A 22,782-nucleotide genomic window follows, 5' to 3' on the forward strand; every position below is an offset into this window, starting at 1 on the left:
TGACGAGACAGCCAGACGTTACCCTACGGAATGAGCTCAGAGCTCATTGTTTCCGATCTTCAGATAGGCCTGAGACCAGGCACACACCACACACCAGGACAACAAGGTCACAACTCCTCGATTTACATCCTGTACCTACTCACTGCTAGGTGAACAGGGGCTACACGTGAAAGGAGACACACCCAAATATCTCCACCCGACCGGGGAATCGAACCCCGGTCATCTGGCTTGTGAAGCCAGCGCTCTAACCACTGAGCTACCGTGTGTGTGTGTGTGTGTGTGTGTGTGTGAAGAGAGGAGGAAGAGGGAGAGATAAATGTTTCTTTCTTGAAGGCTAATCATTTACACAATATAATAATTTACTAATACAAACCAGCTTCACTGCTAAGGTGGATCTTAACTATCATTTCTATGAATTCCAAGGAAAATCAAAGCTCTTAGTGATACTGCTTAGCAACAACAAAACTATTTACTAAAAGCCAAAAAATTTGATGCTCACCTGCGAGTCTGTTCATACTTCAGCTGCTGGCGATGAAATATTGCACTCTTCAGAAGTTCCTGCAGTGAGGTGAATTTTTCCTCTGCATCATTCATGGTACGAACAGCACTAGAAAAAAAAAAAAAATTACTAATTAAACTTCTGTATTTTCTTTCACAAATTAGTTACTTTGATGGCAGTGCATCAAATAAAAGGAAAGCAATCACTTGGAGTTAATCTAAACATAGTGAAAAGAGCATGAAAAGGAGAAAAAGCCAATGAGCAGTGGAAAGGAACTTAGCCGAAGCCCATCAACTGTCACTGCAGTTATTAAGAATAGGCAGGTTCCAACCTCACCAAAACTTGTTTACATGATCATTGGAAAAGAACTCTGTCATATTATGAGGATCCTCTAACTTGTCAAAAAGTTATTAAAATACTTTTTCCTAATAATAATATGTAACATCATAACACCATCACACTTGTAGGGAATTTTCTATCACATGCCATAACTTTTACTTCTAGTAGCTTGCCAACCCCATAAAAACTGGCACAGAATAAAGTGTGATACATACAGGCAACCCCCAATTAACGAACATTCACACAACGAAATTTTGCTACAACGAACATTTCCTTTTACTACCATCTGCTCGTAAAATGAACACCAAACTTGCTTTAATGAAATTTTATCCAGGTAATTTTTTCCAAGTTTGAAAGCCCCGCCGTGTCACACAAGTTGACAGGCTTTTGAATACACCAGCACCTCTCGTGGACAAAATGCACACCACTCACTCCCCTACCCTTACCCACTCTTAGTTCAAAACAATAACAGCGTACAGCAGCAGCTCATCTTCCCTCGCTCAACATGCCACTAAAACGCTCTGCAACCAGCCCTGCAATGTCACCTAACGTTGATAAGAAGACCAGGAAGTCTCTTACTCTCGAAGTGAAGCTGGATATTATTCACAGACACGAGAGGCGAAAAAACTAATAGCATTGCTTGCCACCAAGGCTTGACTCCATCTACTGTCTCTATTATTTTCAAGTCAGCAGTCTCTGTTAAGAAGGCTGGTGAGACTGTATCTTCCTTGCAAGTTAAAAGAACCACTCGAACTCGTGACTCTGCGATGGATGAAATGGAAAGCCTTTTGGAAATGTGGATTAATGACTACTTATAATTTGTTGTAAAATAAGATGTTTAAATGGTACATAAGTTTTGTATGCGGTACAATGATGCGCCCTTTGTTTAAATTCCACAGGTTGTCAGCTAGCGTCTTTCCTGCTCCACTCTCCCTCCCTTCAAAAATTTAAGATCATCAACATTATAAAGTTACTTACATACATACAGTAGCGTACATTATAATGACTTAGTCTTCAATTAAACTGTTTAAATGTTTAACTTCATAACATTTACTTTCATTAAACCTTTCACTGTACTATGATGCACTCTCACTTTGTTTACTCTCAATGGAAGTTCAAGTCAGGGGGTCAAACTTGTTATAATTGGTTCGCTTAACGAAAATTCACACAACGAATGTTTTTTTAGGAACATAACCCGTTCGTTATGTGGGGGTTGCCTGTACATCTATAACACAATCTTTGACTTGACTCAACTCCCATCATATTGTTGAATTTAGATAAAATTGTGGTACTCTCAACATTGCCCTAATTTGCTTTTATTTTTATGTTCAATAATTAATGAACAAAAAGTAAACATGAAATAAAATTGGAAAACTGCAGAGAGGAGTTAAATTTGTAATGTGAAGAAATCAGTTTCACATAGGTTAAGTAAGAGGCAAGCTTCTTCAAGCTGCTATCTATTCAGCAATCTTAGAAAAATAAATAAACAACGATATGAAACTCCAATTGCAAAATTGGAAAGAAACTATAATTAAGCTCATTCTTCTCACCATAAGAATCTCTGAATATTACCTATGTTATCTGTATGATAAGGATTCTATATAAATTTAGCTCACAGTTTATCACAATGTGTTAAGGATATATTAAAACAAAAGAAAAATATATTGCACACATATAAAATATATCATACCTGAGAGCATATTCTACATCATAACAAGCTCCTTGTAGCTGAGAATGGAGAGAAGTGACATGTTGCCTGCGAGAGACAGTTGGTGGCAGAGCTCGACGTACATGCTCTTGAAGTCTGTATACTGCTAGGGATGGTTCATTGGCTGATATGTGAATGTTCTCACTCACTCGCTCCAAAGCTACAAAATTAGAAAGTTATGTAGAAAAAACTGCAAATGAAGGTAGCATTTTCTTTTAAACTCAGCATGCTTTATATCAACCCTTAATAGAATAGATGATAAATCTTCCAATTACCAAAATATATATATAAGAATTTTAGAAGCTAATCAATATTCACAATAAGTAATATCTAAACATATTTGCTTGATAACATCAAGCAGAATACTATGTCCACTAGCTTGTTGCAAGATAAAACCATACTTAGTTGACACTTTACCAATTGTCAGTTGATGTACCTGAAATTGAAGCTTCTTTTCCTCCTTAGCTGTTCTCACTTCTTCCCTAATCTCCATTTTCCTTTTTCCTTTTCATTTCATCTTTTCTTACCTTCTCTTACACCATTTTGGTTTTTGTTCACATTTTTTCTTTTTTCTTTTTCCTTTCCTTCATCCTAATATTCTCATTTACCTTCCTCTTCTTCAGCTACCCATTATTATTAACTACTGTCATAATCCTTATTACTTCCTTATTCTTTTCTTTCAGCATTTTCCCTGTGTCATACAGTAACAGCATGTACTAGTTGAAGGTTATACAATGGCTGAAAAGAGTCTGTTTTTCAAGGTTAGCTTATAAGACCTCTTCAGTGTTCATAATACCTTGAGAAGATAAAAGGTAAAATGGTCAAACTACAAATTTTGTAACCTTCAGTGAACAGCTGTCAAAGGAGAAACAAATATCACAAGCACTTCAGAAAAGTATTTGTCCATGAATCTTAGTTTCAGTGGTGACAAAATATGACTGATACTAAGTTATCTTTGACTTAACGTTAAAAGACCTTGCTATAACAATTGAAATGTAGGATGTCAAGATTTGGAGAGTGGAGCAAAAGTTGAGAACTGAGAAACAAAGGTATGACTGAAATCAATTTATAAAGCAACACATACTTAAAGAATCAATTGCATCCTATTTTCTGATTATCAACTATTTAACATGTACAAGGTGCAATAAGCAATCCCATCTCAATCACTGCCTGCACAGACAATGAAATGAAACTGCTGTAGCTATCAACTAAAAGCATGACAAGCATTTTGTCTGTTAACTCTTACCTACCTTTCTTAACCTTCAGCTCCAAGTCTGGATCATTTGGGGGTTGGGGACAGGGAGGTGAAAGGGCTGCCATTTATCCTTTTTATTCACTACCGTTGAGCCATCAATGTAACATCTAAAAAACACATATAATCAAATCGTTGTTGAAAATGTGTTGCATATAAACAAATACTATTATGCAGCAATGGTGGGCTGTCTACACTAGATATAACCACTTTCTTTTTTTACATATTTCTCTAAATTCAACAATTATATAAACATGGATACTTATTTTGAGCTAGGTATGTCTTCAATAGCATCTAAAGATAAATTATCTAGTTAATCTGCAGAATCAGGCTTTGTAACCTATGCACACCACACTTATATGTTTAGATAAAGTTCTTACTGTACTATATGTCTAAGAAGGTTTTAATCTGCAGAAGTTTAATGTTCACCAAGGACAGCACTCTGAAATTTAAATTTGAACAAACTCGCAAAGTCTGAATCCAGCTACTACCAGTTTGGCAATTTCTGTCAGACTGAGCATTGTTACAGCTTTGTATAATGATGGTATGCACCTAAGAAAGTAGTGCAGGCACTACTAAAAGCCATTCCTGTAGGTTTTCATTTTCTAAGTGTTACTTACATTCCTTGTATGCATGTGACACTGTTAAATATACATGTTGCTTGGACAAGAATTTATGCTTTTTCATTATAGTTAATACAATATTCTTTTCTTGCCCATTCATCTGTGACCACATGTGGCTCAATCAGTAACTGTACAGTCATTATGTAAGATCACTGCAGTGGTTGCAACTTCTGGTTGCTAGAGTTTTATTAAAGCTACAACATAAGCAGTACCACCACCCATCCCCGACATTGCACTTCTCCACCTCTTACCGTCCTGGTATGTATTAATACATATAAGCACTATTCCAGCAGCCTTTAGAAATCTATTATGGTTTTATAACTGAGAGCATGGGTGGTAGGGTTGAGTGAGGCGGAGAAGCCCCCGCTAGCTTCGGTTAGGGGAGGTTAGGTTACACTGCATTACATTATGTTATGCTACATTTGATTAAGGATTAGGTGTAGTTAGTTGAAATTAAGTCTATTTTGGATTTGTAACTGATCATGGGAGTGAAGGGGTCGAGGGGAGTGGAGCCCAATCCCACTAGCTCAGGCTAGATAAGGTAACATAAGGTAAGGTAAGATTAGGTTAGGAGGTTTGGGTTGAGGGTTACGTTTAGTTAATTGAAATTAAAGTATTTTAAGAGTTTTTTTAATGTGATTTTGTTGGTTTCCAATGTCTTTTGCAATGCAAATTACTCAATTTAATGTTCACCCACTCAAAAACTCTGATTTCCCACAGGTTCCCCAAGACTGTTATGAATGAAAGGTAGGCATAAATTTAGAGTTCAGAAAAGTCATAATTTGAAAAATGTTAATTTGCAGTGGAAATGACATATACCATCAATCATTTCATGACAATGTCCTAATATAGACCTCCTTCCAGCTCTCCTTATTTCCCGTCTCCCCCTTCGTAGCTGTTTCACGCAACTGATTTGACGTCAAATATATGAAGCCAAGCTATTAATTAACAAAGGAAAGAGAGAGAGAAAAAAGAAATAACAAATGGAGGGAATGGGATTAAAACAGGACATAGAAAAATGGATAATGAAGGAAATGGAAATGAAACAGGAAAACAGATAATATATGGAGGAAGTGGGAAGGAAACAAGATAAAAAGAAAATTGGATAACAAATATAGGAATAGGAGGAAATGGTAATAAAACAGCATAGAGAAAATGGATACTGAATGGAGGAAGAGGATAAGGAATAAGGGAATAGGGAGAAATGAGAATGATAACGAATAAGGGAAGTAAAAATATAATAATGAATAAGGAAATTGGAGAAAAGTGTGTGCATGTGTGTTGTTGATCAATAGCGTGGCTTCATATATGTGAAGTCAAAATCGGCTGGGGGAAAGAGCTACGAAAGGGCGAGTCGGGAAACGAACAAAGCTGGAGGGACGTCTATATTAGGACAGTGCCCATTTGACTACATCTCTCACCAGAAAAAAAGTATGCCACATCACAGATTTCATGATTGGGTGAAACCAGGAATTGACCGGAATTTATTATTTTTTTTTTCCAAAGTCCATGCATCACTCACAAAGATATGGCTTCCCCAATTCACTACAGGTCCTCAAGCTTGTTGGAGTTGGGGACAGCAAAAGACCATGTAAGGTGTTATTAGTGAGATTTAACAAAATATCTATAGGTCTGTGTTAGAGTCACTGTCAGTCACCTGTAGCAATCCGCTGAATGACAGGTGAGTGGTGATGGTCAGATAGGCGGAGCTGGCGCAACCGCGCTAGGGTTGACGTCGGGAACAGGGAGACATGCCTTTTCAACGGGTCTTCCCTTTTTGGTCTTATTTGTTCTCTTTTCTTCTTATTTTTCAAGTTTTATCTTTACTTTTCGAGTTCTTTTATTCTTTTTCTCTGATTCTCCAAAATTGAAATATTGTTTCTTTGGTTTTTCCTTTTTTTTTTTTCCCAAAAAAGCAGACATCCAAGTTCTTCCTCCTTTTCTAAATATGGATGTTGGGAATTTATGTCTTTTGTTCTTTCATCTGCGTATGTTGGACCCCACAACATGAAATGATTCATATCTTCCATTTCATCATTACACATAATACATTTCTTATTTCTTCCTTGGTCTTACTTTGTCTTGTAGTTCCAGCTAGATTATTAGTTTTGCTTTAAGGTGGGTTTACACGTGCCTATTTGCGAATAATATTTTACGTACGTACAGTTTCCGACTCATCCCTTCTAGTCGGAAGGCGTCAGACGAAGCGCCTGGAAATTATCGACTAATTGGTGCCTCGGCGGGAAGTCCATGTAAAAACAAATAGCTACACACTCCAGTGACGATGCTGAAGCTGTGGTTGCTCTTCTTTTGGCGTACCGGAAGAGTCGACAGAAAAGAAAATGCCTGTGGATACGTTCCTGGCTAAGTAGAAGAAAGAAAGGAGTGTCTACCACACTCTTTTACCTGAGCAGAGCTGACACCCTACATTTGTCATAAGAAAATTGTTAATCTTAAGAAGACTTGCGATCAAGTTAAATCCTGATAAGTCTTCAATCCTTACCTCCAACAGCACCCTGCACTGAGGAAAACACTTCTTGTACAATGGCAGCTGTTTCGTTGAACAACGATTTAATTGCGCAAGCTTTTTTACTGTATAATTAATTTCTGCGTTCTTTTCCCTGACCACCTCTAACATATTCTTCTTTGTAACTGGAGACCACATTTTAAAAGCTTACTCCGTGACGTTACTACGTTAATAAAGTAACAAATCGACTAGCAAGACCAATATGTCAGTCTTGTTTTGCGACTGCTTTCTGAAGTCGCTAGGCACTCTACGGAATACAAAATCCTAGTTCGTAGCGGAAATATAGATTACGTTATCAGCTTGACATGCCGCGATAGTTACCATATCACCAGGATCTTGGCGATAACAAGCTGAACATTCCACGTGATGAGAACCCGGAACAACACAGCACCCACCCGAGGCTTACAGCATGGGCCTGCATTCTGAAACGCTCTCTCACCTCTACTGTTTTCAAGACCACAGAGATGATTAACCAATTTCTTTAAAAGTGTTTATCCTATTGATAATGTAGAAATCTTGTTAAACTCTTTTTAAAATCACCAAAACAGCCTTAAAACCCCGTGAATTTTTAACCAGAACATCTTGAAAATAGTGAAACTGCTGCTTGGAAGTATTTCATAAAGTACGTGGGTAGCTCTACGTCTGATGGAAGGATGTAAAGTCAATCTGGATACATAGGTGTAATTAAATTTACATAGATATCTTTCTATTATTCATTTTCCTCCATTCTTCCTATTCTTTCTTTTTTTATCTCTCTCTTCTTCTTGTTCATTACTTTCTTTCATAAATCGTTTTTCCTCTACTTTTTTCGCCATTTTCTTATTCTTTTCCTTAATTTTTTTTTCTTCAGTCTGTCTTTTCTTTTCATCACCGCTTTGCCTACCCTTTTCTCCCTCGTTAATGAATTAGTGCATTAATTCTACGAAGCTGAACACCAAGGAGTAGATAAGGAACGTCATGAGTAATTCACGATAAACGCCTACGCAGAAGAATGTTTCAGGTCTTAGATCAACACACGCAGGTGCACGAGGCTGCGGCAAACTTTACTGTTTGAAGTTTGGTATACACACACACACACACACACACACACACACACACCTCTTAATGTGCAGCCTCTGTTCACCTAGCAGCAAGTAGGTACGTGATGTAACTCGAGGGGTTGTGGCCTAGCTTCCCCGGTGTGTGGAGTGTGTTGTGGTCTCAGTCCTACCCGAAGATCGGTCTTTGAGCTCTGAGCTCGCTCCGTTATGGTGAAGGCTGGCTGGGGGACCAGGAGACAATCGTGGTGAATCACACACACACACACACACACACACACACACACACACACACACACACACACACAAATGAAAAATCTCATCAATATATGAAATGGAATAAATTACGTGGAACACATTTCTATATCTGAGATACCAATCCATTTGAGTCTGTCTTGTTCATACATTTTAAAATAATTACCCACGAAAAAGTTAATGATAATGTGGCGACCGCCGACTATTACTTTTCTTCGTTTTGGCGGTGAACACTGATATCTGGTCCCTACGATAAGGCCTCTACCTCTCCTGATAAGATACGGAGTACCAGTTGAACAGTGTGGCTCACAGAGAAAACTAGTGCCAGTTTCGGAGCCTTGTTTTACCTTGTACCATTGTTAAGGGGTAAGTGCCGTGTTAAAACTCGGAGTCAGTGGTAGCAACGAAGAGGGTACAATCAATGGTAAGTGATTTGCTTCGGCAAGCTAGCGTTGAGGGTTCCGTAAGCACCAAACGCGAAGTGTTTTGAGGATCATTTTATCATGGCGGGTGACGAATGTACCACTAACCACCACAAGAATGAAAGTTTGAACATTCATGTCTTCTTGAGCAGACGGAATACGCAATCATTCACTATAACCATAGATTTCATGTGATTCATTGACGTTTAAACCTTGATGTATAAATGTTGCCTTTATGGACGTACTATAAGCTTTCACCCTCAAAACTGAGTGGTTTCAATAGACCCACCGTACAAAGACAAGAAATGGAACATTTCTGCATAGAAATCCCAATTTCTCCCGGTTAATTAATCCAGAGACAGAGAAACTTTTGAATCTCCAAGGAGAACACAAATCTATTTTGTAACTTAAAAGAATATGAAAATATCAATTATGACGATAATGGGAATGATACTACTACTATTGCTACTCCTACTACTACTACTACTACTACTACTACTACTACTACTACTACTAAAAATAAAATAAAATAAAATAATAATAATAATAATAACAATAATAATAATAATAATAATAATGATAATAATAACAATAGTAATAATAATAATAATAATAATAATAATAATAATAATAATAATAACCACAACAATAGTAATAGTAATAATGATAATAATAATAATAATAATAATAATGATAATAATAATAATAATAATAATAATGATAACGATAATAATAATAATAATAATAATAATAATAATAATAATAATAATAATAATAATAACAATAATAACAATATGAATATGAATATGATTATGAATGATAACAATAACAACAACAGCAACGATAATAATAGTAATGATAATAATAACGATAATAAAAATAATGATAATAAGTAATAATAATGGTAATGATAATAATAATAGTAACAATAATAGTAATAATAATAACAACAACAATAATAATAATAGTAATAACAATAACAATAATAATAACAACAACAACAATAAAAATAATAATAATAATAATAATAATAATAATAATAATAATAACTAATAATAATAACAATAACAATAATAACAACAATAATAATAAAAATAATAATAATGACGCTAAAGACTTTTCTGTTCTACCACATCAATAATTAACTTGATTTCATCGCCACAAGCACAAAAGAGCCTCAGAAATTTCTTAACTAATGAGACTCACCTGTGAAAGTAATAAGCTCCTGTCACTTGCCTTGGAGTGTCTGACGGTCTGACCACCTCTCCACTCGGGAAAGATTTTGACCATATTATTGCACGTTTATGATTTGCCTTGTGTGGTAGATTTAAAAGAATGCAGAACGCGCGCACACACACACACACACACACACACACACACACACACACACACACACACACACACACACACACACACACACATAGTAAAAAACTGAGGAATGGAAGATGTCTGAGAGATGTTAAAAAATATAGTTTCCCGCAAAGATGTGTTGAGACTTGGAACAGTGTGAGTGAGGAACTAGGTAAATACAACTAGGTAAATACACACACTTTTCTAGCAGATAAGCCATTTTTCCTTGATTCCAGTCATTCCTACATTCCTAAAATACAGAGTCGTTCTAATATGTATCAAGTCAGTGTTCAGCAGGATCTCTCAAGGGCTCGAACTGCTCACTTCCTCAAGAGACTCATGGTAGTACGCGTTTTCCCCATTAGAGTATCCACAAAAGCAACCTCCCTGCACTTGAAAATTTTCTTTACACGGTGACTTTGGGCTTCCCTCAGCAAATTTCAGTGTCTTTCAGTTTCTGTTGTTGGTTTGTATAATTATGATGTTCTTTTCTTCTACTTAATTATTGTTATTATTTTCATTATTATCATCATCATTATTATTATTATTATTATTATTATTATTATTATTATTATTATTATTATTATCATTCAGTTATTATTATTATTATTATTGTTATTATTATTATCATTATTATTATTATTATTATTATTATCATTATCATCATCTTTGTTATTATGATTACTATGGCTACTGTTACTATCGTCATTAATGTTTTATACTTTATTTATATGTTTATTGTCATGGCCTCGGTTGTTTCCATAGAAAAGAGAAAAAAATTAATTGCTCACTTAATTATGTTGATTAATTACTTTTTTTTATGTGGCATCATTTATTGGGAAAATCAGCAACTAAACCGAAGTATTTAATTAATTCACTGAGCATGTAACGCAAATGAACATTACGAAATCTGATATCTAAACTCAAACAGTAACTTAGATTAATGGATATGTTTTTTACTTTAAACAGCTACTTTAAGAAGAAATAGTGCCAGAGCATCTCACATTATATTCCTTCAGAAATTTTCTTTTATAAAACAATGTTATTCTTTACTATGTACTGAAAATCTTATCACGCCGCAACTCTATGGTAATGAAGTGGAGAGCGGTGTGTCTCTATACAGTACACCACATGGTATATATGTAAAGAGATAACATTAGCAGTGGTTTCTGATATTAATGAAAAGTACAGCGTTTCATGTGTTCAAAGAAGAATGACCGTTGAGCTTTCATGAATTAGAATACCACGCGTGGTGTTATGAATTTTTCGGGTCATGTGAAATCTCTAACATGATCAGCATAGGTATATTATGAAAATATTAACTATATTACGGATTAACCCATTCAGTACTGAGACACATTTTTATCATGAATTGCTGGCGTGATTAGATTATTTTATTTACGTTAGCAAGGATATATGGAGGTCACAAGATTAATGGTTAGAGTCTTCACTGTTTAAATCCCCACTTACGTTTCTGAAGCTGTTTAAAATCATCCAATAGCAACCAGAATGAATATTGAAACGCGTCATGGTACTGAAGAGGTTAAATTTCTATTATTTTGAATTTTTATAGTAAACATGACGAACCAAAAAGGAAATATAATGGCGGCGTAAGGTAATCATTTGCTCAATGTTGATAATCAAGGCTCTCTCGCTGGCTATCTGGTGCGCGTTATCACCACCCAGGGAACCATGACTAATACACCTGGCACGAGAGTTGGGTGCCTTAAGCTGCCTTTACACTGAGCAAGGAAAGCCTAACAACTCCGCGGCCACGGTACAAAACTCTGGGGTTGACTGGCAGACATGTGTAGGGTGGCAGAAAGTGAAGAAAAAGTTATGATAGAAAGGAAAGAAAAAAATAATAATTCAGTTAGTTTTTTTTATGTAAGAGGAGAAAGTTGGTGAAGGGCAGATATCTGCATATTAATGAAAATTGAGCTTTTGTAAATGCACATATTAGAGAGAGAGAGAGAGAGAGAGAGAGAGAGAGAGAGAGAGAGAGAGAGAGAGAATGACAACTTTACTGTCAAATCTCACAAGTTCGTTTGCCAGTGAAAGACGAACTCCAATCGTGATTTGTAAATGAAAACTGCTTTGAAAAAAAATATATGAATGAAAAGACGACAGATTCAGTTTATTCTCCTCTTTTTCTCTTCTCATCCGTCTAGTCTTTCCACTGCTACGCTCGTATTTTGGCAACACTAAGGGCAGTATAAGACTCGAGTATGCATAGAGATACAAAAGAAAAATATTACCCACAGTTTCTTTTATATTTTACCTTTTATTTTTAGGAAACAAATTTTATTTCAATAAAAAATAATTGCCCGTAATAGTGTACAGGATAATGAGAAACGAATGTCCAGCAGTCAAATGGTCAACTCCGTAATATAGCTAAAAGTTGTCAGCGCTACAGGAATAGTTATAAGTGACCTTCTTGTGGAATTTCTAACGAGATCCAAAACTCGTAATTATGATATTCATTAGTTATACCTTGACCTATGATTCCTGTCTTAAATCCAATATACAATGCAAATAAGTTATCAGTACCACATAAATTAAAATATATGGACATCAGGTGGAATTTCAAGCGACAGACACACACACAAGTAGTCGTGGCAGCCTCCAGTTACAACAATGCCTCTCATCTTTGTCTGAAATCTAATTTATAGAAATAAGTTTTCACTCTATTTGACATCTACTTAATAATCTACTTGATCTACGTACCTTCTTTATCTTTATGAAGTGGATTAGCATATGATTGGAGCATAATCTGGAAAGATAAAACCGAAAGCAAAAGGAATGATATCAGCAATCGAGATTTATGGATGGAAATGGCTGGTGGAAATTGTAGGTATGTTTCGTACAGGAACTGCCACTTGTAGCCCTCGTGACTTCTTACAGGTCCATTATATTGTTATGTGACTTTTAGTGATTGAAGTTTTAGGATGGAAATGGCTGGTGGAAATCGTAGATATTTTTCGTAGAGGAACTGCCACTTGTGGGCCTCTTGACTTCTTACAGCTCCCTTATATTCTTATGTTCTTATTCTTTAGTGATTGAAGTTTTAATTTTACTCAAGAAGATAAGCCGCGATAATTCAAATCATGTTACACTATGATTAGCAATTAGAAAGTTAAAGTGTTCTCTTATTATTATGTATCTGTTTTTTTCCTCCCGCAGAAGGACCGCAGTCATGGGTTACAACATTGACGAAAAGGTGGGTAGCTGTCATGACTCCAAGAAGCGACGATACTACAAATCTCTCAGGACACAACGCCCTCTTGTGTTTCTAAGTCTCCTTTTTCTCTAATGCCAATGATGCAGAATGAGGAATTACGTCAGTCTTTTACAGGAAAAACCCTCTTTCACTCTTTCGTTTTCTAACTTTTTTGCCACTTTATTAATACTGACTTCTCCATGGAAACTATAGAAAGATCTTAATGAACATTTTTCTCATTAATAGTGCATAGTCTATATATTTGCTATTGTTAATGTCATTAGAATCATGACAGCACGAATTTTCAAGAATCCTTTCCCCATTGGTAGTTCGTTATCCTTGTCGAATCATGAAAAGATGGCCCCTTATGAATATTTAAGTGCAATCCTTGTAAAGCTATTGCTGTATGATCACAAAAACACGAAGATACACGTGCTCACGAATGGATTGCTTTTCGGCCTTTCTGGCTGACATTGTGATTGATAGTGGATTTTTTTCTTTTGACCTTCACTAAAATCATGAAAAGGGTTTTTCGTTATAATATTACATAAAGTACTGCTAGAAAGACGAAAGAAGAAACGGCTTTCTGTGAATAACAACACGTCATAACTCATACAGTGTCGTCCTTTTCAGAAATAGGAGTTGCATGTTTTTTGGATATTTTTAATTTACCCTTTATAATCTTATAATATATATATATATATATATATATATATATATATATATATATATATATATATATATATATATATATATATATATATATATATATATATATATATATATATATATATATATATATATATATATATATATATATATATATATATATATATATATATATATATATATATATATATATATATATATATATATATATATCATTCCAATGTGATGAGCTGGTGTGGCTAACCTTTGCCCCGGGAAATCAGAGAAAATTAAAAATTATAGCACAAATAGATATCTACCACCCTACCTGCGAACAGGCTAATACTTTGCGTGAAGTGAAATCCCTGTAATACCATCAACACATGAAATCCGTGTAATCGCAAAATATTAATACTCTTTATTCCATTCAGTATCAAATCTTATCAATCTTTGCCACTTATTATAGTGAATATAATGAATCGAGAAGGAAGTAGTGCACGTAATGTCCCGTGTCTTTCCGCAGCCTAGGGTGGGACAGGTGCCGCTACTCATCTTCGCCTACTTGGGCTTCTCGCTGTTCGTGTCGGGTTTCATCATGACGGTGCTTGCCTACGCCCCCACAGACTCCTACATTATGGTGATGATCCAAGGCATGGCCGTCATGGGCTTTCTCGGACCCATCGTGCTCGTTATTGGCAGTAAGTCTCTCTCTCTCTCTCTCTCTCTCTCTCTCTCTCTCTCTCTCTCTCTCTCTCTCTCTCTCTCTGAGAATATTTCAAAGATTGAGATTACCACTCTAGACAACAAAAGAATAAGGCAAAGATAGTAGAGAAGTGAATAAGCATAATAAGAATAAAAAAAAAAGTCATTAAAGAATGTTTTGCATATCCTTCAAAGAAATTTTCTCTCTAAAAAAATAATAATGTACTTTGGCAAGATTGGAAGTAGAATTTACCTTATGATGTTCAGCTGTATACAACCGACTCTTCTCTTTCAGGTATAATGCTGTTGGTGTCCGTATTCTATTGTCTGTGCACGAATAATGACGACTATGACGACTACAACTAACCGCCACCAACACGGCACACGTTGTACGCAGCCGGATAGTGCAACCTCATACAGGATAAATGACTAGTTCACCACAGGGAGATCATACTTATATAATACTATGAAATGGAAGAGAGAGAGAGAGAGAGAGAGAGAGAGAGAGAGAGAGAGAGAGAGAGAGAGAGAGAGAGAGAGATCCAATTACACAAATTTATATGTACCACTTGTTAACCACTTTGCTTTAGAACTTAATAGCCATCTGAAATACTAGGATACTGTCATCTCAGCTAGCAAATCACCACCACCTCGACACTGGTTGGTTGACACGGAGAACTGTTTCGTTAATGACAATCTAAATAGATCTAACTTGTCGGAGGCAACAAGTTAGTGTCGTGTTATTCCGCGGCTCCAATTCTCTGCTATAATCTGCACCAACATGTAGCCTACAGATGATTAAATTACAAACTCTATTTATTTATTTTCTTATTGTGGTTTTAATATTGCCCATTTGAATAGTAGGAAACTTAATCTAAATTTTGTTAATCGGTGTTCTTTGTCCGTGAGCTAAGAAAACAATTTGCTAAACTGTATTTCCATTGGGCTATGCTCAGTAATATTAACAATTCCTGTAACTTTAGGCTAATAGATGTATGATTACGTCAAACATTATTTTTTACTGCATGTTTATACTATAATCTAGTTAGGTAATTGATATCGATTACGCTTTTTTTTCTTTTTCCATTTCTTCTTATAGATTTCGTAGAGTACAATTCCATATCATGGCTGCAATGTGTAAGGGATTTGTGTACAACTGCTTTTCAAAGAATTAATAGGAAGATCCATTTTTGTCTATATACTCTAATGATTAGTTTCTTGATCTAAAGAAACTTTTTTTCATTTATCTACAATAAACATTGTCAGGTATGTAATTCAATTCAGGTAACAATGCAAATATGATCATGGCTCGGGAGAGATGGAAAGCCAAATTCATATCATAAGGTCGAAAAAGAAAATTGAAAAGTGACATAAATGCAACCACTTGCTATGGTAAGGTGCATGTAGGGAGGGAAATGTAATGGTCCCATGCTCTTAGGCAGCGCGTGGTTGTGGCCAGAGGTAAATATTTTCTTAAGTAGTTTTATAGGGACACTGTCTGTCAATTTTAGCAGTAGAGTATTTACTTGTTATAATTAATAAAACATCTTTCTACTACCAGATTCTTTCTCTCACTTTTATTATAGGTACCTATAAGCCGTCTTAGTGGTCCAAAACTGCATGCTCTACTGTCAAAACACAAACCCCTCCCTCATGGCGGAGGTTTGGCTCTTCTGTCCTCATTGGTTATAGTAATATCTGAAGGTGACTCGATAAACACTAAGGGAAATCTTACCCTTCTAGACAGTGATCTTTCCCATGTTACTGTTAATCTGTCGAATCCCTCACCCAGGTCGAATCCTCATTCCTCACTCCTCATTCAGACTTATTCCAGAGGTTGGCCAGGCTGGATGTACTGCTGAGTCTGTTGGAGCTCGCAAGAACTCCGATCACAACTCTAGTAGCACTGTTCACTGAATTTTAGCCTACATTATTGTTTTTTTTTTTTTATTTATATCTCACCAAGAAAAGAGATTTATCGTCTAAATATATATTCGTACTCCCTTTCCCATACCTGCCCCCATTAAAAAAAAAAAAAAAAATACCTGCCGCATACAAGCCACTCCTCAACACAACAACACGATAGAAACACTAATACGAGATACTGAGATACTCACGGGACGTAGGCAAGACACGCTTTGCAGTATGCCGCAGAGGCGGGCCAACTTTGCTATGGGCATGTTCACACCGAGAGCTATGTCAATCTGTGACTGAAGCCGAACCATAGAATCCTTGAGCCGAACACACTGACAATATGACAGTAGCCAAAGGTAGTCACAACTGTACAAAGGAAGAGAGTCAGGTTCCATATAAAACAGAGTTAAAAGGAGAAATTCAAAAGAAAAAAAAAAAAAAAAAAACTCGCTATAGCACAGTGCCAAGAGAGAAGATAGAAGAAAAAGAAAATAGTAATGACTGCATGAAACAAATGACCTAACAAAAAGATGACAAAACAGAAGAAAAGGCAAGACAATGCTCAACTATCCTGATGATACAGAGGCTACCAGCGAAGAAGATCGTTTGTGTCTCTGAAAAAAAAAGTAAGTTATAAACTTGATTTCATTTTTATATCGATTTATATTTACTATAAATCTTGAAATACTTTAGCCGATCTTGGTATTTTTAAGGGCTTATCTTTGGAATAATGAAATACTAGAGTGGCAACACTGATGGCGCAAGCCGCATCACGAGTATCATCTGTCACAATCGCCATTCGACAACAACACACATCCCTAGTGACCGGCGTAACATTGCCTACATAAATGAGTGGTTCATTAGTATGGATATTGTGAAGGAAACATTAAGGAGCACAGAGTCATTCATATGATCGATTGACAAGAAGGAATGAAGAAGTAATCGAAAGAAGGGAGAGAAGTTAAGAAATAGTAACCTAAGAAATATTTCTCCATCTACCTCCACTCAGTAATAATGACTTTTTTCCATTTTGGAAACTGCCTGGCGCTGGCCTACGGACCTTACTTCCTCACCTACAAATACTCTGGAATGTAAGTGTTTATGTGTACCATTAATGTCAAATACCAGTAAGAAGCTTGATCAAATTTCTTGGTGTGGAAAAGGATGGCTATTTATACAAAATGTACCTTTATTTTATTTTAGTTTCCTGTGAATTGAATGTTTTTTGAGTGAATCTGATTGGCGTTTTGGTTAATCTACAATCTTACATCATACTCACTTCAGGATGAAAACTTTTTTCAGGTAATTTTCGACTTTTTTGAAAGAATCAGTGTACCTCGTTTCCCTGGCATATTAGTAGTATTTTTATATCCCCCTTCCCCGAAAAGCACAGTCTATCCCATCAGAAAGTACTGTATTGCGATGGAAAAAAAAGGAATACAAAACAGACCAAAATGTACCAGAAGAAAATAGTTTTGTTATCATTAAGTACTACAGAAGTCCAAATTTTGACTGTTACTGCTGTGGAGAGTACTCTCTGCTTCTGCTAGTTACTGATGGATACGCAAGCCTATTGAAACTTACCTATTTAACAAAAACTAAATGCGAACTTAAACCTAACCTAACCTGCATATATATATATATATATATATATATATATATATATATATATATATATATATATATATATATATATATATCATAGTAATGATCTCATTTTGATCTAGAAAACAAAGGGAAGGAAAGACTTCAGTAGCGATAGCAAGCAGTGTGGAGTTTTCATTACTAATCCACCTGATGTTGTCACTACTGCATGTTTCCCTTGTGACTTGAGGTAAAATATTGTTGTAGTAAATCCAAGGTGCATACATATGCATAGAACATTGATTATTATGATACTATTGAAATTCTGTATTGACTTTTCAATATCCTGTAGCTATGGATAATTTTGGGAAAAGTTGATCAAAACAAGTTTGTTTTATTGTGATTGTTTAGTCATTTTGTTATCAATATTTTGAATATGCCATATTACGATTATAAAATCTATTGATTTGACAATGAAAAAGATAAAAACATAACTCTACTATATAGTGTGACATAACATTCTCAGTAATATCATGATATAAGGATATTGTTATTTTCGTGAAGATTTTAGCATCTCTTTCTCAAAACAAACAATGCAGCAAGATAATCAAGCACCAAATTAATCAACTCTTCAGCTGTTGTAGTGTACAGTTACCATAATCCATTGCTCATGGCATAGAGATGAACACTGAAGCAAAAATCAACTGGTTGTCCAACAAAGTGTTTCCCAAGGAAAACCAGCGTGGGCGAATAGGATGTTTGTTTTGGTTAGACTTACAGCATTACTAATCACCAGGACACTCAAGTTGCCTATATTTAATTAGAATTGTTCTTTCAGTAGACTAGGAATTTGTTCTATGTAATTTGGACTTTCAAGTGGCACAAACATGGCTTCATGCTTACTGTCATCTGAATTAATATACTTCCAATCAGTAAACCTGGAGATTACTTGAATAAACCTAAATGGCAATTTACTGGAAAATCAACTTAGTTCATAAATGAAATTTGATATTATCCGTATTACTACTTAGAAGGAATTATATTGAAAATATTTTGTATAAATTCATTGTTTTTTTTATGTATATAGAATGAGAGAAGGGGACATGTCAAATGTTGTCTGTGTTGACAACCAGTAGTTATGAAAACTTTCCATAACTAATTAATTTGTGGATGACAGCTAATGATGGACAAAATGTTCTAGCCTCCTGCTAATTGTACATTTCTTGTTGCAGGACAGAGTATGGGGCATTTTGGAAGTGTGTCCAGGTTGGTGGCATGTACCTTCTTGTCCAGCTTTGCAAGATGCTGCTGTTGGCCACTTTCTTCCCAACTTTGGATGGTCCTTTAGAGGCTTCTGGCCTTCTCACTGTAAGAATCTTTATCATGGTATCATTAGTTGTATTAGTGATAGAAGCAAAATTGTAACAGGCATAATGAACACCATCTTATTAGCATTAATCTTAAATAAGTAATTTGTTAGGGAAAGTGCATAGAAGAAAAGTGTCTCAGAATAATGTCTGCTTTCCTGTGATGCGCTACTTTTTTTGTGCCAGTAATACTGATAATTTTTCTCCAGTAAAACCAAATGTTTTGAAACCTTACTCAGAAATGAGTTCAGGTCATAAGTAGATGGAAATACAGAAGCAGGCAGGGAGTTCCAGAGTTTTTTATAAAAACCCTCCATCTTCCATTCATAGTTTTTTTTTTCTTTATATCCTTCTCTCCTCTTCTTATTGCCTATTTCTAATGCTTAGGTCTTATCTTGAATTAATGTTTTACTTGTATGCTTGAATGTTGGCACCATCACTCCAAATTTGACACTTTTTTCTATCTTTTCTTTGATCATAACCCTAGAGTTCTATTTTTCTTTCATTATCCATAATTTTTACATTAATTTGTAAAAAGGTTTTTGTAATTAATTTGTCACAACCTTTGCAGGAGCTTGTAAAGACAACTGTAGACTTTGGTGATGTGATGGGAATGAGTGTGGTGCTAAGCCGAGTGCCAGGTGCTGGTCACATCAAGGTGCTGATTACAGGCCTAGGTTGGGCTGCAGCAGACCTACTCCTAACACGAGCACTGCCACTGTGGGTGGGTGCACGTGGCCTTGAATTTGACTGGAAGTACATTCAAATCAGCCTTGATGCTAACATAAGCCTGGTAAGTTGTTGTTGTTACAGCTTTTAAATTTAATGTAGCTAAAGCTTAATTGCTTTTTCATATTTACACATTGTTCTTGTTATACAGTGGGACTCCCTGAAATTGTCACAGTGATACACCAACTAAATAATATTTATGATTACAAATAAGGCATCCCATCTTTAGGCTGGACTTCACTACTGATTACTAGTAGTCTCAGGGTTGCTAGAAAATACTCCATGCATCCTGACACACTGCCATTGACCCTCAAAAGTGACACAAGAGTATTGAAGGAATGTTTTTTGACACGTGTATTTTTTATTTGATAAAAACTTTCTCTTTTAACCCGTAAGAGGTCAACCACGTACATGTACGTGGAGTCTTTGCTTACTGTCTGTGGTCAATCACGTACAAGTACGTTCGTCCCTTTTTCGGTTTACATGCATTTGAAATTCCCTCCAGCTTCAATATTTGTGTTCTTTGATGTGTCTAGCATATATCAGCACAGTTTCTCGCCATTCTGACATGGGTTAGTCATCCCCCTCCCCCACCCCTCCCTGTCGCCTTAGCATGACCCAAAAAAAATGGAGCAACATTTGGTATTATTGTCATGAATGTGATGTAGCTCTATGCATTGAGCCTTGTTTTGAAGAATATCACACCCTGCTGCAATACTAAAAAGCTTAGATACTGAAAGAAAAAATAATAAACAATATTTTGTGGTAAACTGAGCAAATTATTTTTTACATTATATTTACAGTATTTACAAATATTTTTTTGTATTTTTCATTTCATAAAACATGGGTTAATTTATGAATATGTAACCATTTTACACATGTCTCGTAGGAGAAAAATATCGATAAAATGATTAAAAAAGCCTCATTCAGAAGTCGTACGTCTGGCAGCATCACTGAGCAAGGTAAATTTAAAGATCCTGCTGGACATTAAAAAATGGCAATTTTAAACTTTTTTTTCTCTATGTATGCCTTCTATTATTTCCTACAGGTCCATCATCTTAATTTGGCACTCCTGGTATGGCTGTGGTGGCGTGTGGACCTGGCTCCTCCTGTGCGTCCTATTGCTGCAGTGTTACTAGCTGGGTGTGTTTATCGGCCATTGCTGCCACAAGTGCTAACCCTCCTGATGGGCTCTCAACCAGCGGGATTCACACTCTTAGCTGCCAATGCCACAACTACATTATGCACAGCCCTTATTGCCTCACATGTGTTTATTACACACACATGTGGTTAATGCAAGTCTTGACCTCCAGGTATGGTAATTTTGTTTAAGTGATTGAATTTTTCTTTATTTTTTTTTATGGAAGTCATGGCTTATATGTAATTATCTGTACATCTTCCTTTATTTATTCATTTATTTTCATTTTTGCTTATGTATACATATGGTTAGCTACAATCTCTATCCATGAATTTAGAAAATGTTTAAAGCTCCCTGTTAACTTTGCATAACACTAAATTATCGTATTCATTCCAATCACCTACCACTGTTTGAGTGTTGCTGCATCAGCTGTTATTATAACTGTATCTAGTACTTTTTCATGTTCTATCCTGATTACTAACTTTAGAGGTCTCATTTTCATTCTTCTAGTGATAAACAGTTTTGTTATTTGTACCCATGGTTTTTGTAAATAAAAGTATACTTTTTTATTATTACTAAAATAGCCTTATACAGTGGTGCTTCACAATAATGAATACTTCAGGGGTTACTGCGAATTGTCCATTCCTGAGAGCGGTTTGTCTGCGAGACCCTTAACCCCCTAATTTTTCCTTTTCGGTAATTTATTCTTTTAATAACAAAAAAAATATTTTGAACATTTAAACAATCTTATTCAATGCTCAATCCAGAAATAAAAGAGTTAATTATTATTTAAAAGGTATACAGTTATAAAAATTAGATAGATGAATTTACATGATGTGGTTTCCCCTCCTAACCTCTCTCACCTCCTTACCCTCTGTCTGTCTAAATTGGTGAGTTTCTGAAATGATTTCTGAAATCCTATTAACTTTTGTTCCATATCACCGTAGAGGTAAAAATCAAGGTGTGTTCTCTATAGAAAAGTCTTCCCCATCTTTAACATGGCAGGTTGTGCAAGGAAGTGCGACCGAGTGCTGATATCTTTACATATGTAGTCCATCGATGGACTATTGTCCTGTTGCAAGCTCATCATATGGCCACCCTCACAGCTAATCTAAGGCAGTAATATGCAATGTGAACAAGTACTTTTAGGAAGGAGTATGAGAGAGAGAGAGAGAGAGAGAGAGAGAGGTAGGTTCAGTGATGTGGTTGTGATGTTATTTTCTGCCAGTGCTGAGTAAGCAATTTGTTCATTATGTCATCTAGAAGAAAACCTAGTTCACTTCATACTAAATTTCCCTCAGTTAAAAGAAGAAAGAAATGAAACTGTAGACCTCCAAAGACTGGTAAATGAAGACAAGAATCAAGTGATTGGGGAGTCTTTGTTTATGTCATCTGCACTTTGCCAACACCTCCCCCCCCCATCTCTCTCTCTCTCTCTCTCTCAAACAGAAATGCATAACTAGCAATA

At 35.7% G+C, this 22,782-nt stretch overlaps 2 protein-coding genes across 4 annotated transcripts in view; one reads left to right on the top strand and one right to left on the bottom strand.

Annotated features, from left to right (window-relative positions):
* LOC123504725 (BLOC-1-related complex subunit 8 homolog) overlaps positions 1-16,741 on the bottom strand; it is a 28,183-nt gene extending 11,442 nt beyond the window's left edge. The window contains exons 1-4 of one of the 3 annotated variants that reach the window (XM_045255477.1): positions 16,700-16,741; positions 3,797-3,908; positions 2,529-2,706; positions 500-607 (exon numbers count right to left, since the gene is read on the bottom strand). In XM_045255477.1, coding sequence (XP_045111412.1) covers positions 500-607; positions 2,529-2,706; positions 3,797-3,866 — 356 coding nt within the window. In that variant the 5' untranslated portion in view covers positions 3,867-3,908; positions 16,700-16,741. Of the gene's footprint in view, positions 1-499; positions 608-2,528; positions 2,707-3,796; positions 3,909-5,943; positions 5,964-6,078; positions 6,234-16,699 lie in introns of those variants that run through there. The other 2 variants (XM_045255476.1, XM_045255478.1) reach the window with 2 other exon arrangements.
* Positions 16,742-17,268: 527 nt separating this feature from the next.
* LOC123504724 (transmembrane protein 147-like) lies at positions 17,269-21,881 on the top strand. Its single transcript, XM_045255475.1, has 4 exons — positions 17,269-17,587; positions 19,313-19,448; positions 20,019-20,240; positions 21,225-21,881. The coding sequence occupies exons 1-4, from the start codon at positions 17,511-17,513 to the stop codon at positions 21,468-21,470; spliced, it is 681 nt and encodes a 226-aa protein (XP_045111410.1). The 5' UTR covers positions 17,269-17,510; the 3' UTR covers positions 21,471-21,881.
* The last annotated feature ends 901 nt before the right edge of the window (positions 21,882-22,782 follow it).

This window comes from Portunus trituberculatus, chromosome 17 (assembly GCF_017591435.1).
Source record: "Portunus trituberculatus isolate SZX2019 chromosome 17, ASM1759143v1, whole genome shotgun sequence".
In the NCBI taxonomy this organism is placed as follows: Eukaryota; Metazoa; Arthropoda; class Malacostraca; order Decapoda; family Portunidae; genus Portunus; species Portunus trituberculatus.

Excerpts from the sequence above, each read along its gene's own strand:
- LOC123504724 (XM_045255475.1), top strand. The coding sequence starts at position 17,511 with ATGACTTTTTTCCATTTTGGAAACTGCCTGGCGCTGGCCTACGGACCT. Across the intron at positions 17,588-19,312 it reads ACCTACAAATACTCTGGAAT|GACAGAGTATGGGGCATTTT; the intron begins GTAAGTGTTTAT and ends TTCTTGTTGCAG. Across the intron at positions 20,241-21,224 it reads TTGATGCTAACATAAGCCTG|GTCCATCATCTTAATTTGGC; the intron begins GTAAGTTGTTGT and ends TATTTCCTACAG.